This window comes from Arachis ipaensis, chromosome B02 (assembly GCF_000816755.2).
Source record: "Arachis ipaensis cultivar K30076 chromosome B02, Araip1.1, whole genome shotgun sequence".
Classification (NCBI taxonomy): Eukaryota; Viridiplantae; Streptophyta; class Magnoliopsida; order Fabales; family Fabaceae; genus Arachis; species Arachis ipaensis.
In genome coordinates this window covers 106,192,744-106,206,179 of record NC_029786.2, presented here as the reverse complement: position 1 = coordinate 106,206,179, position 13,436 = coordinate 106,192,744, and the positions used below count along the sequence as shown (strand labels likewise).

The window sequence follows — 13,436 nt, the reverse complement described above, 5'->3', positions numbered from 1 at the left end:
TTACACTGTGGCAATAATCACCTTTTTTATTTTTAAATAACATTTTATTGCTGGCAGTGGCACCCTCTTCCATGAAGTTAGTTGGAGGAATTGAGACAAATTATGAATTATCTTAATTAATTCATACGAATGTAATGATTGGTTTATTACATTAAATTTCTGGATCAAATAAATAATTGACTAATTAATTTAAATTAAATTAAAATAAACTAAACTAAGTATACACTTATGCTGTTATGCAGATACATAAGCATATAAACTTTTTTTGTTAAGGAGTTAACCTCTATCCTAATCAACCTTAATCAAAGTTAATTTAGCACATAGATTATTATCAAAAGACAAAACAACCCTAATTGTTTTTTGTTTTTTCCATTGTTGGTTCCACCAAAAAAAAAGTAAAAAACAAGTGATTCCGGCTATAGTTATTTTTTTTTTCATCCAATAATAATATATATAGAAACAGACAAGATATTTTTATACATTTTACCAAACATAACTTTAATGTTAGTTACATTAATTTTGTTAATATTCTAATTTTATCTCTCTCACTGTTAAAATTGTACCAAAAAAAATTACATGTTAAAAAGAATAATAGAAAAGTTATTGTGACAGTTCCTATTAATCTATCTATGTATTCCAGTTCATTGAAAGCTAGTTCCACTTGAGATTTCTTTTCCAAAAATCTCCAAAAATTTAATTTCATATCTCTCTTTTCTCAAAGGAAAAGTATTGTGTCACCAACTCCAGAGCTTTCAGTTTCAACTATTATAATACATACCTTAAGTGCTTAAAAATCCACTTCTTCTAGTGGTTTTAATCCAAATCATAATCAAAATTTTCATACTCTATTATTCTCTTCTGTTTTTACACTATAGACACCAATCTTGTGCATAATTCAGCCTTTGAATTTGATTAGCCACTGCTTATTATTCTCATAGTTCTAGAGGTATTTTCTCAGTTGTTCTGAATTTCTGTTTTCAGATTCTTTCTTTTGGTTTTGTTCTGATTTTGATTCTGCATGGATTCTTTTGTGTGGTTTTGATATAATTGATGTTCATCTTATCTGGGTCAATGTTCAAGTTTGTGATGAAGATCCAATGTTATGTTATCTATTGTTTATACTGAGAAAATGTAGCATTGGAATCTGATAGTTAATCTTGATGTATCAAATCTTTTCAAGAATTTCCAATGGCATGTTTAATAGTCCATGCACCTTTCTATAGAAATCATATAGAATTTAGAAGCAGGGGAACTTTGAGTTCTTGAATCAATAACCATATTTCGGCTAACCTCGTCTTCTTTCCTTTGTTTTTTGGTTTTGTTTTTCATTATGATAGCAATATGGAATCTGAAAATGGAGTTGCTGTGGAGGAAGAGAAACATGTGATTGGGGTGAGTACTAATGAGAACATGGATAAAGAAGTTGAAAACAATTGCAACAATGAAGAGAATCATGGAAAGAATGAAGGATCTAAACCCAAAGTAGAAGGTGAAGCCTCAAATTCTGCTAGTGATGGAGTTGAAGTTGAAGTTGAAGCAAAAACAAAATCTTCAGCAGCAAGTAAAAGCTCAAAGCATGCTAAGGTACCACATTAATGGTTATTTATCAGTTATCACATTGTGAATGTTAATGTCACTTAGCGAGTGTGGCGAATTTGGTAACTGTTTCAAGATAGAAATATATAAACAAGTTGATGTTGTTAGGAACCTGGTGGAAAAGGTGGTGTTGCTGTGAAGAACAACAAACTTGCTGTCATCAAAGACAAACCAGATTTGAAGGCTTCAACTTCATCTTCTCAAAAGCAAAAGCAAAGGCAAAATCTTTCTAAGAGCCTTTCATTCCCATCAAAATCAGCAACTACTAGAGATGGTATAAAGAAAAGCATTGATGGAGTTCAGGTGAAAACAGAAGCTAAGCAGCATGTTCAAGGCAATAGTGTTAAAGCCGAGTCTTCGATTCGCCATGGAAGCAAGTTGACAAACTCTCAAATTAGCTCAAAGGAAGTAAAAACAAACCAAAAGAATTTGACATCAACTTCTAGCTTTAAACGCCCTATGGTTAGATTCTTTTTTTTTTTCTACATTGCATTTTCTCTGTCTAACTTATAAATTCTTCCTCATTGGTATCCATGTCCATGCTCATGATAGCTTCTTTTCATTGTTCTACCAGCTTGGAAGGTCAACTCCGGCCGCGCTGGCAAATGATGTTGCCAAGAGTCAACCATCTCAGCCATCTCAGCCATCTCAACCATCTCAACCATCCATGTAAGTGCTAGCCTCCCTATAATTTCACTCAGTATAAGGATTTAATTATAAAGTTTTAAACTATAGTATCAAATTGATAATTAAGTGAAACTATAAGAGACTACAGAGTAATTAAATCTATCCTTCATCAATACTATAAGTTGGATGATCAATAATTCAATATTCTGTTGATTGGACTGTGACATTATGGCTTTTTGGCCTTATTGCAGATCTGTTGTTGATCAAAATTCAGACTCAAAAAAATCTGAAAAAACAAACAAGGAAGATGAGGATGGTCAATCCACAACTTCGTATGATTCATACACTATCACTCACACTTATTAGTTCATTCTTTTTGTGTTACTAAAATATTCATCAAACTTTGTTTACATGCTATCAGAAGCACCACTCCTCGCCGGAGGAGCAGTGGTTCTGGATTCTCCTTCAGATTGGAAGAGAGAGCTGAAAAGAGGAAGGAGGTTATTGCTGCAACCTTGCATCTTATCTTATTGATTATGTTAATAGTCATTGTGATATATTGATCCTTTGTTTCCCTCAGTTCTTCTCAAAGTTGGAAGAGAAAATTCAGGAAAAGGAAGCTGAAAAGACTAATCTCCAAGAGAAATCAAAGGTACATATGGCATGGGTTTATGACTTAGATGCACCAAGTTAAACTCGATGCATCATGCACTATGGTAATCCAACTGAGTAGATTTAAGTCAATCTATTATGCACCGGATTTGAGCCGTTGGGATTACCTTAGTGCATGATGTAGCGAGTTTAAAGTGATGCATCATAGCATTCTCCCTAGCGCGAACAAAATGGATTCTATTCCTTGTTGTGATCTTAGTTTTCTAAATTATTTTCTTCATTTTGTCTTGTGGATTTTGTGCAGGAAAACCAGGAAGCAGAGATCAAGCAATTGAGGAAAGCCATGACATTCAAGGCCACTCCAATGCCAAGTTTCTATAAGGAACCTCCTCCAAAGGTTGAACTCAAGAAGGTAACTTATCTCTCACAATGCCTTCTAAAGAAGTTCTCCATTCTCAGAAGTCAGAACTAAGTGGTTTTTTCTTTTTCCATTTATCCAAGCTTGTTTTCATGGCTTTTCATGGCAAATAAAAAAGCAAGTTCATATTGCTAATGTGTGTTTTTTTAGCTAGAGAATCTATTCTTCTTTTCTGTAATGCTGACTTGCTCAACTGTTTTAAGTACTCATTTTACTTGTATTAATTGTTGTCAAACTCTCGAGTTAAAGTGGAATCGAGTTAATTCAGACACAAACTCGTTTCTGGGTAAACTCGCATAAACTCGGTCAAACTCGCGAGTTTACGGACGAGTCAACGAGTTTGCTTTGTTTGGCCTTTTTTGCAAAAACGGAGCCATTTTGGGCCCAAAAAAACGAGGAAAAAAGGGAGCAACGTATGAACGTAACCCTAAACAGCTAAATTCCTCACTTTGTTTGCCGCACTCATTCAATCACTCTCTTCTCCAAGCCCTTTTTGCATTTTATGTTGAACTAGATGCATACTTGTGAAGGATTTGAATGTGTGTTCTAGAGTACTTGTTATAATTGAAGTATTATGTTAATTTATTATGTTTTTTGATATTGAAATTGTTGAGTTTGAATGTCTGTATTTGAATAAACATATATATTATACACGATATATATGTTTTTTGCAAAAAAATTATAACAGGTAAACTCATACGAGTCTATGAGTCGAGTCTAGGTCAACTCCACGAGTTTACCTAGACTCCCGAGTTTGACAACCTTGCTTGTATGGGCTCAGTTTATAAGACAAAATAAGTACAAATAACATGTCTCTTCTATACTCTTCGGAGTTGCATATTTCTTATCTAGCGAACCAATTCTAATGCATTTTTATCTACCAATCAGATACCTACAACTCGCCCAATATCCCCAAAGCTTGGAAGGAATAAAGGGTCTGTTGTGAGCAACAATTCAGAAGATAAATCTTGTTCTCAGAATGATTCAGCCACCAAATCAAAGGTGAAAGCTCACAAAGATGTTACTTCAAAGAAACCAATGAACAAAACTCAAACCAAGCCACAAGCTAAGGAAATTTCAAAGAAAACTGAAAATGATTCTAGAAAGTCTATAATCAAGGTCTCAGGTATAGGAAGCAATGAAGAATGCCAAGAAGCACAAGTTAACAATTCTGAATACCAAAGAGGTGGCATGGAACTTGGATCTGAAAATCCTCATGGTCAGAACAATAATGCACTGGTTGTATCATATGAGGTTACTGTTGGAGGGTAGAATTTAAATCCAGATCAAATATATTGATTATATAAACTTAGGATTCCTTGTTGAAGTTGTTTTTATTGTTCCCATGTTCATTTCATTATATTATATCATGTATAATGAGGTTGTTTCTTTGTTCATCAAAAGCATGTATTAAATTATATTTGCTTCTTGTATTGAACTCATACCTTTATAACCTATAGTAAAAAAGCCTTGTTTATTCATTGTTTAGCAAGTTATTCGTGTGTTAATTCATATCAGAAATTTGTCAAAATTGAAAATCAATCTTTCATTCATCACTCTCAATAGAATTGAGTCATACTAAAATCTGGTTCCAATCTTGCTTGGGTTTCTTACAAGTGCCAACATATAAGTATCTTGGTTTCAAGTATAAACAGAATTTTCCAATCACTGCAATGCTTGAAATGCAATTTTTTTCCTAGAAAAAGAAACAATAAAAAGATTGCACTCAAATCATTGTAAGTTCTTCAGAATTCAGTTGTTGAAGATGATCAATTCAAGTTGAAGTTGCATCATGTGATCAGGCTCCACTTTGGGAAGAAAATTGAGGCGCGCGGCCAAGTGGTACCATGAGATCCTTCAGCACCTCATACTCTTCCACATCCAGTTCGGTACCATGCAAAACCTGTTTTCATCAAACCCATAGTTAACAAATTATGAATGAAAACTAAAGGATTATGCAACAAAATCAGAAGTAACACAGAATAAGAAGCAGCACCTAAGAGATATAAGAATTCATTTCAAAAAACTTGATTATAGAATTGTAAAATGTGGCTATTAAATCTTAGTAGAAGAAGGTGAAGAAAATCAAGCATGATCTGCTAAACCATGAAGGGCTTATATTGTTTAAGTTTTGCACCAAAACCAATAAAAAGAGGTGGCAAAACATCTATACAGGAAACACAGATGAAAATTAAGCAATCTCTCTTGCAGATTGTTATGTAGATACTTGAATGTTAATTGAACTACCTCAACAAAAAGCTCATATATGGAAAGGATTAAGATTTTAGGACATGATATCTAAGTAATATAACTATATTGTTTTTTTTTTCTTAGTATCAATAAGATTCCTGCCAGGGTAAAGATACTGATATCACCATCTCTCACCTTGCGAAACAAGGGCCTCCTATCTGTCAGGTATGAGGTCAGAGAAGGGATTCTACAAACGGACAATGAATCGATGAACAGAAGAGCAACCACTTGCCATTGCCTTGTTCTGAAAGCCGGAAGAGGATCCACAAATGACATTGTATCCAGCAAGCATGCCTATAAGAAAATCAAGTGAAGTAACTCATATCCATATAAAAATAGTATCTGGATTATTACAAGATATTTCTCTGTACAGTTATGAAGATTATAACTTAAAACTACATGCAACTCATACTATTAAAATTAAGGCATAACTCTAAGGTGCAAAGAACTCTCCACAGTGCCCATCTAAACAATTTCCTTTGTCCTACGACACGAAACATCATTACTAGGTAACCACACATGATTACTTAGTAAACACAAGATGGAACCAGATGTCTGACAACTGTAATACATCATTACTTAGTATATAGAACAAAGTAAAGCCAAAATCTTACCACCCCTTGCTCCAAGGTTGATATTGGTACTGGTAACCTGAGCTCGGCAACAACTGCAGGTAAAGCTCGAGAAAGACAACTGGCTAAAGTTTGCTTTATTTCAGATGATCTACCATCTGACAATACGATTTTGCATGGATATTCTCTCCCATTAACTGATAGATATTCCTCATGAGAACTTTCATCACTCCCGTATATATATGCCAAAGAAGAAGATGATATCCATGTAAAGAGTGCATTCCACATGGTTGCAAAAGGTGATAACTGAAACAAAATTATAAAAGGATCAAGGTATGGCATGGATTAAATCAAGAAAGCATGCACAGTTTAGGATATTGGATATTTGTTAAAGAACTCAGTAGAGATTAGAGACTCACTGTCAAACTGAAACCTTCAGGTGGAGCATCAAACCATGAGTCTTCATTGTCAAACAAATCAACATCGGGAAATCCAGGCTTTTGTGGCCATTTCACAGTAAACGATTCAGTTTCTTCCATATCATCATTCTCCTTAATCTCTTTCTCAACACCGTCTTGTGGGGGTGGCAAAATAATGAGCCCAGCTTCCAAAACTGCAGGAGACACATTGATGGACACCAAAAGAAGGTGAAAATTCATCTAATATATAAATAGAAAACATATGAAAGAAACAAAAGTTACCAGCATCAGCAACATCGGATCCTCCAGATGCAACTGCTTCCGATGCTTGGTTCAATGCCATTGCACAAGCTTCAGCAGATGTGCGACGAATCATATCTTCATCATCATCAACTTCTGTATCATCTACCAAGTCAGATTTATGTTTGGCGTCTCCAAATTCTTTAACCTCACAAAGATCTTTACTCCCGGAACTGTTGCTTTTCTCATCCGCCCAAGTAACAGAGCGACTAAGTTTCTTTCCACCAGCAGCTTTAAGAGAAGACTTGGGTTTATTCTTGGATGATCCGGTTGTTTTTTCCATTTGGACTTTATCATCATCATTGGCTGCATCTACATTGGAAGTGGAAGCACCATCATTAACAGCAACTCTACATTCCCCATCTTTTATTGGTGCCACTTCAGAATTGTTCTTTTCAACATCACATTGTCTTTCAGATATGGAGACGAAATTAACATTTGTTTTTTTATCAAAAGGGTCAAGAGGGGTTTTGAGCACAGCATCACAAGATTCAGCTACTTCCTTGATTCTTGGCTCCTCCTCTTTTTCTGAGGCACTTAAATTTAGACCACTCTTAAAAGAGGAAGACAGTTCTTCAATACTCTTACCATCTTTTGCAACTACCTCTTTACTGCCAACCGTTTTCAGCTTCTCAACTGATGCAGTTGGTTTAATTTGATGATCAACTTTGGTGTCTGTTTGACCTGGTGGTGCTTTCGAAACACTATACTCATCGGTCATAATTATAGTACTCGTGAAGTCCATGTCATTAATAATTAAATTTTTGTCACCGTTCAACTTGCCACGAGCACCTTTGGCCCCTGCAACGCATAATCAAAGCCCACTTTGTCGGAAAGTGAAGAAGGATAAGAACTAAAAGTTAAACTATTCCATTTCTCAGAAATCAGGTCGCCAGCTTCAGTTCAATCATATTTACTCACATGCCACTGATTGAACATAATAGAATAAATAAAATATCACCCCTAAACAAGAACTAGCATATGGCTATTTTATAATTTAGGCTCCTAAACATATCAGGACTCCATAAATTCTCACCTTTCTTAATATTTTTCCGAGAAGAACCCTTGGAATCACTGTCTCTTGGTTTTGGTACATAACCTTCAATTGCATTTGAAGGTCCAGCCCACTCCTTCAAAGACACCTCTCCAGTGCCGGTTTCTTCTTTCTCCTGAATTTTCAAGTTAGACAAACCCAAATCACCACTCTTTTCCAACTTCTCCAATGGTTCTAGATTCATATCCGCAAAATGTCTAAGAACATTGTTTAGTTTCTCTGAGTCTAAAACTGAGCATCTCTCATCTTGCAAGCTCCCAGCGAAAGTTTTGCTGTTAACAACACAACTCGATGAACAAAACATGTATGTCTCATGCAGGTCATAGACCTTGTGCTCCTTTAGTGAAATCCGATATCTACCCTTCCGGGTCCGATCAGATGGCAAAGAATTGTGGCAGAGTGGATAACCACACACATTTGTGATGGATCGTTCAGTCACAACATCTTCATAATCACTCTTTGATATCACAGATCCAGCTGCAAACAGCTGGTCTTCATTTTGGATGCCCTCAAGAAGGGACATTTGCAGTTTGAAAACAGCATCTTTGACAAATGCAAGTTGATCCTTTCCCATTGAACAAAATCCTTAAAAGGTAGTATCTGGAATAATGTCATGCAAAAAAAAAAAAACTAACATTAAGCTACCACCAGACAAAAAATAAATATTTCTAATTCAAAAGCACTCGGGCAATAACTGATCAGAAAAACAGGAAGACAAACAATTGCACATGATAATTAAATATTGAAAGCAAAGCTTTCTAAGATTGATTCTATTCCCTCAAACACAAACATAATCAAGTATTAGATTTCAAAATTCATTACAATAATCAAATCATCCTCGTGCTCCTAGAATTAACTCAACTACTCCCCTCAGCTTACTCAACATATAAACATAGATTATACTACTCAATGTCAAATAGCTACTACCAAGTTGTACCTCTTACTGTACATTACTTGGTTACAAAGATGCAATGCAGATATAAATATTGTGACATCCCTTATTATTTTAGTTGTTATTTGTACATTCATATAAACCTTATTACTTCATTCCAATGCAAGTATTTTAAACTCTTTCATGCTTCAACAAAACAACCAAAGCTGGCATAATATGGAATTGGATTATATTAATTATTTTTTAAAAAGATTTAGCTGCACTAAATACATTGCTAAAATATTTATAAAAAAAAAAATTGATTTAAAAAGTGACCACATTTGCAAAATCCCAAGTCACTAAGTAGCTCAAAAAGGTTGGGAATTTTCGAATACGGTCAAAGAATAAAAAATCATTTGAAACCAATTGGTCCGAGTGATAAAATTGATTTCGTTTTTAAGGAGAACAAGAGAAGTGACTTAGAATAGAGTTAATTGTCATAGATAAAAATTTGAGAAGGTTGCAAAGCCCTAGGGTTTATGGATAGAAGAAGAAGAAGCAGAGGGAGGGAAGGTACTCCGGCAGTGACTTGACGGTGGACGGTGGCGAGTGGCGGTAATATGAAATAACGATGAGACCAATAATAATTTTCTCAATTATTTGGTGCTTTAGACAAAAAAAAAATGAAAACTATATATGGCCATTTTTTGTGCATAATTAAAATTTCTGAATTATTTAATGAACCTTTAAAATTGGCACACCTTGATCCACATATATTCCCATTGGGTTCCATTGTACCAAAAGTAATTAATATAAGGACACCAGTTTCTGATAATTCAATTTCAAACCAATTTCTCCATCAGATTAAATACAAACTCCTCCATGTTCCCATCATTTAATATACACAAGATAAGACTAAGAGTTCTCAGCTTTTGACACAAATATCCTTTTAGACCCTTTTTTTTTTAAAAGAAAAAATTGAAAACCAGAACATAACAAAGGCATAATCTCCTCAGCATGTCATTTCTGGGCAAACAATTAGCCTGAAAAAAGAAAATTAGTTATGTTAGAATCTATATGGATGAATATGGGATTAAAAATCATGTAAATTATTTCTCTGTATTATCCTCCATCTCTAGGTAAATATTGAGGTGAATGGAAGAGTTTTAATATGTTATCATTAGAACCATTTTACAGCTATATTTTGGTTTTAAATTTGATGAAAGATTTGCTGATTCTGTTCTGGCTAATAGGTTCCACCAACAAACAACAAAGATCAAAGCTCACCTTCAAATATGAGATGCTGAGGAGTATGCATTCACAGAAACAAAAACAATGCTTAGTTTGAATCTGAGCCAGTAGAAAAAGTGGCCTGAGAATTATTGCCGCGCGAAGAGTTCCTTCCGAGAGCTTCCACATTGTGCTGGTTGCTAGTCTCAGGGATGGAGGAATCCGCCAAATGATTCGACAAAGATGCATCCCCAACTCTATTATTTTCTCTAGATTCGAGGCGCTCCATCAATCGGGATACACTCGCAATTCCAGCATTCAACTCTCTCTTGACTTCTGAACCGAGTTCTGACACGGAAGAATTTCGAGAGAACAGCCTCTCTTTCCATCCCCTTGTGCCCTTCGAAAGCGATTCTTTGTATCTAGTCATAAAACAATTCAATACCGTATAAGTCAATTTGAGAAAATACATACTTCTAAGGAGTAAGGACACATGCCATTGCTTTCTAAGAAATTGTACCTCAGGGACATTGCATTAAATTTGGACCTCAAAGAATCAGAAAATGACTGGAGATCGGATGGCCCTGCTCTGTCTCCGTCCAAAGTCGAAGAATGAGTGGTAGAACTTCGGCATGCAAGGGAAGAAAGAATACATAACTCCACTTATCCAAACTACTAATAATGATCCCTAAGATAATAATCATTAAGACCTAACTAAGTACCTTTCATTAGGGTGAATCCCTTCACGGTTTGTAGCCGAGACAGTAGACCTGTGAGCTAAAGAAGGGCTCCGAGTTTGAATATGTGCGATCAGCTGAGACGTTGATGGTTCGTCTCCATCAGATGTAAGTGGCGTAGATGGACTTCCTACAGGGATTTCAGCCAGTTCATTTCCATCTCCGGCAACAGATTCAGGACTAGATGGATGTGCACTCGACTGTGCCGAGAATAGTAAGAAATGTGGATGGCCATGAGCAGATGACCGAGTACTAGGACCTTCCCTGTGACCAAGGTGCCGTGCTCTCCTCATTGCTGCCGCAGCAGCTATATGTTGAATTATTCGCTCTTCAAACTGCATAATGTGAAAACATATTATGATGTGCTTAACCAAGCGAATCAAACCAAAACTTCGAAACTGATGACAGATAACCGACCTGCTGCAATTCTGGATCATCAAGGGTTGGATGATGAAAGATATCAACATTTCTTGATGGGGTAACCCTTATGCTCCTCTCCTGCTCTACTGCTTCAAGCAATTCTTGACTGTCATAAATGCATACGAGTTTAATAATATAATTCCAAAAAAGAATTATAAAATAGATATCATATTTGAAAAGAAAAATCATAAACAAACAACCTGGTAGCATCCTTCAAGCTAACAGATTGCCAACACATGGGACATTGGGAGCTTCTTTGACACCTGTGAACAATCACTCGTAAAATTGCTAAAGTTATATAGTTCCATTTACATCGGTACGGCTAGTAACCCCCTTTTATCATGTCGAAATTTTGGTCCCTTCCACTTTGCCCAACCCGAAGATCAAAAGAAAACAAAACATGAAAGTCGGAAATGGCATATAAGTACATCATTGCTTTCTTACTTCTGGTTCTATTTTGTCAATGAGAATTTGTTATTGGTGAAACACTATAAGGCGTTTTAATAAATAGAAACCAAACTAGATGACATAATGCATATCCCTATGAGTACTGTAAAGGAACGTAAAGCACCAGTAACTAAAACGTAATAAGTTCCGAAAGATACACAACTTGCAAAACATGTATTGTACCATTCAAGAATGCAGTGTAGGTGGAACTCGTGCTTGCAATTAGTCACCTGGAAAAAAAGAGGTGGAGAAATTGAAGAAATGTCTTTCGATTGAACTCAAATAGTTGCTTATTATAGTACTAATTCCGGAATCAAAAGACACATGAATCAAAAGCAGAAAACATTACCGACGCAGGATCACTGTCACAAAAATCCTCAAGGCATATACTGCAAGCATCATGACAGGCTTCTTGAATCCCCCCTTCAACAAAGGCTTCTGCTGATGTTGTATGGCTTTCAATCTTTCCTTCCATCTCTGGAACCTTTTAAATACCAGCCAACAACTTCAGAAAATATTTCCCAAGTTCTTAGAGTGCATATTATTTTTATCAAACAGAATATGGACCACATATGGTTTCGATAAGTACATTAAAAATACAGATTCTACCCGGAATTACCTCGTGTACTAGATGACAGCAGAGAATGGAACAACGCAATAACATTAAACATCATTAGCTCGATTAAACAACACTAACTCAATTAATCATCATCATCATAACCATAATGAAACAATGAAGCCAAAATAAGCTTTATACACTATTCAAGTAAGGCTTCCATGGCTTCAGCAAATAAACTCAAAACAATGATCTTTGTTTCAGACTTTCAACTCTAACAATTTACCTAAGCCTAGCCATTGGAATTCAAATTTGATCATTTTTCTCCTAAAGAAATATAATCAGATTTATGCCTGAAACATCTTTTATTCCTTCTAAACATGTACCAAATATATGCCAATACGTGAAAAGTTAAATGGAAGAAAAAACAACAGCTCAGAGTAAAGGGATCATGTAAGGATGCAATTGGAATGAACTCCTGTATAATAAAGGTTTAATCTTTGAAACATAAATTGAAATGGGTATTTGACAAAAAAGGAAAAAAAGCACAAATTTGCAATCAAAATTCAACAAACAAACGAATAGTTACAGGATTTACCTCCATTGAGAATTGGTAAAGCTCCACAAAAGAGAAAAAAGGGGTCTCAAGAAATTTGTAGTGATTATTTGTGAACCCACCAAACAAAGCCTTGAATTCAAAACCTCCAAGGTAGCAGCTATAGATGCAGTGCAGAAAACAACAACAATTCAATAATAGAAATTATGATTATCATAAAGAAAAGAAAAAAACAAAAAGAACAAAGAGAAGAGTGTTGCAGTTTACCTTGCTGGATTTTATGATTATTATTGATTATTGATTTGATTTGATTGATGGGTTTCTTTACCAAATTTGTGTTTGTGTGAAATGAAGAATTTTGATTTTTGACAAGAAACCCCCACTAACCCCACAAGCATCACAGAAAGGACACAAAGAAGAATAAAGTATACTCAACTTTATAGCTTTCTACGCCTTATTATTATTATTATTATTATCAATTAATGATAATAAAATCTTAATTAAATTAAAGAATCAATGATGATAATACAGAAAAAAAAATGATAAGATGTTTAATTAAGAATTTTAGATCATGATGATGATGATGAATATCCAATCACCACCTAACTAGTAATTTATTGTTTATTTCTAACACTTTAAATTTGTTATTAGGGATCAATATAAATAATTATTTAGAAAAAGTTAGATTGTATTATCATTTTTTTAATTGAGAATAAACAATAAATATACAGGTATATGAAAAAAAAAAAGACAATTACTAAAATTAATCTA

At 34.8% G+C, this 13,436-nt stretch overlaps 3 protein-coding genes across 5 annotated transcripts; 1 reads left to right on the top strand and 2 right to left on the bottom strand.

Annotated features, from left to right (window-relative positions):
• On the top strand, nucleotides 625-4,734 carry LOC107626303 (protein WVD2-like 4). Its single transcript, XM_016329155.2, has 9 exons — nucleotides 625-946; nucleotides 1,338-1,584; nucleotides 1,705-2,058; nucleotides 2,171-2,265; nucleotides 2,475-2,555; nucleotides 2,645-2,723; nucleotides 2,804-2,875; nucleotides 3,140-3,247; nucleotides 4,142-4,734. The coding sequence occupies exons 2-9, from the start codon at nucleotides 1,342-1,344 to the stop codon at nucleotides 4,523-4,525; spliced, it is 1,416 nt and encodes a 471-aa protein (XP_016184641.1). The 5' UTR covers nucleotides 625-946; nucleotides 1,338-1,341; the 3' UTR covers nucleotides 4,526-4,734.
• Nucleotides 4,785-9,342, bottom strand: LOC107626302 (putative RNA polymerase II subunit B1 CTD phosphatase RPAP2 homolog). Its single transcript, XM_016329154.2, has 7 exons — nucleotides 9,297-9,342; nucleotides 7,831-8,448; nucleotides 6,777-7,595; nucleotides 6,495-6,688; nucleotides 6,118-6,381; nucleotides 5,639-5,797; nucleotides 4,785-5,156 (listed from the first exon to the last, which is right to left on the bottom strand). Exons 2-7 carry the CDS (start codon nucleotides 8,420-8,422, stop codon nucleotides 5,052-5,054), a joined length of 2,133 nt encoding a protein of 710 aa, XP_016184640.1. The 5' UTR covers nucleotides 8,423-8,448; nucleotides 9,297-9,342; the 3' UTR covers nucleotides 4,785-5,051.
• LOC107626304 (E3 ubiquitin-protein ligase RHF2A) lies at nucleotides 9,486-13,091 on the bottom strand. Of its 3 annotated transcripts, XM_016329156.2 has the most exons (10): nucleotides 12,933-13,091; nucleotides 12,708-12,825; nucleotides 11,903-12,037; nucleotides 11,737-11,783; nucleotides 11,307-11,369; nucleotides 11,104-11,212; nucleotides 10,672-11,021; nucleotides 10,470-10,574; nucleotides 10,007-10,371; nucleotides 9,486-9,762 (listed from the first exon to the last, which is right to left on the bottom strand). In XM_016329156.2, exons 2-9 carry the CDS (start codon nucleotides 12,711-12,713, stop codon nucleotides 10,059-10,061), a joined length of 1,128 nt encoding a protein of 375 aa, XP_016184642.1. In that variant the 5' UTR covers nucleotides 12,714-12,825; nucleotides 12,933-13,091; the 3' UTR covers nucleotides 9,486-9,762; nucleotides 10,007-10,058. The 3 variants fall into 3 exon arrangements, with proteins under 3 accessions (XP_016184642.1, XP_020972285.1, XP_020972284.1); XM_021116626.1 differs by lacking the exon at nucleotides 12,933-13,091 and having other exon boundaries at nucleotides 12,708-12,901; XM_021116625.1 differs by lacking the exons at nucleotides 12,708-12,825; nucleotides 12,933-13,091 and adding an exon at nucleotides 12,173-12,654.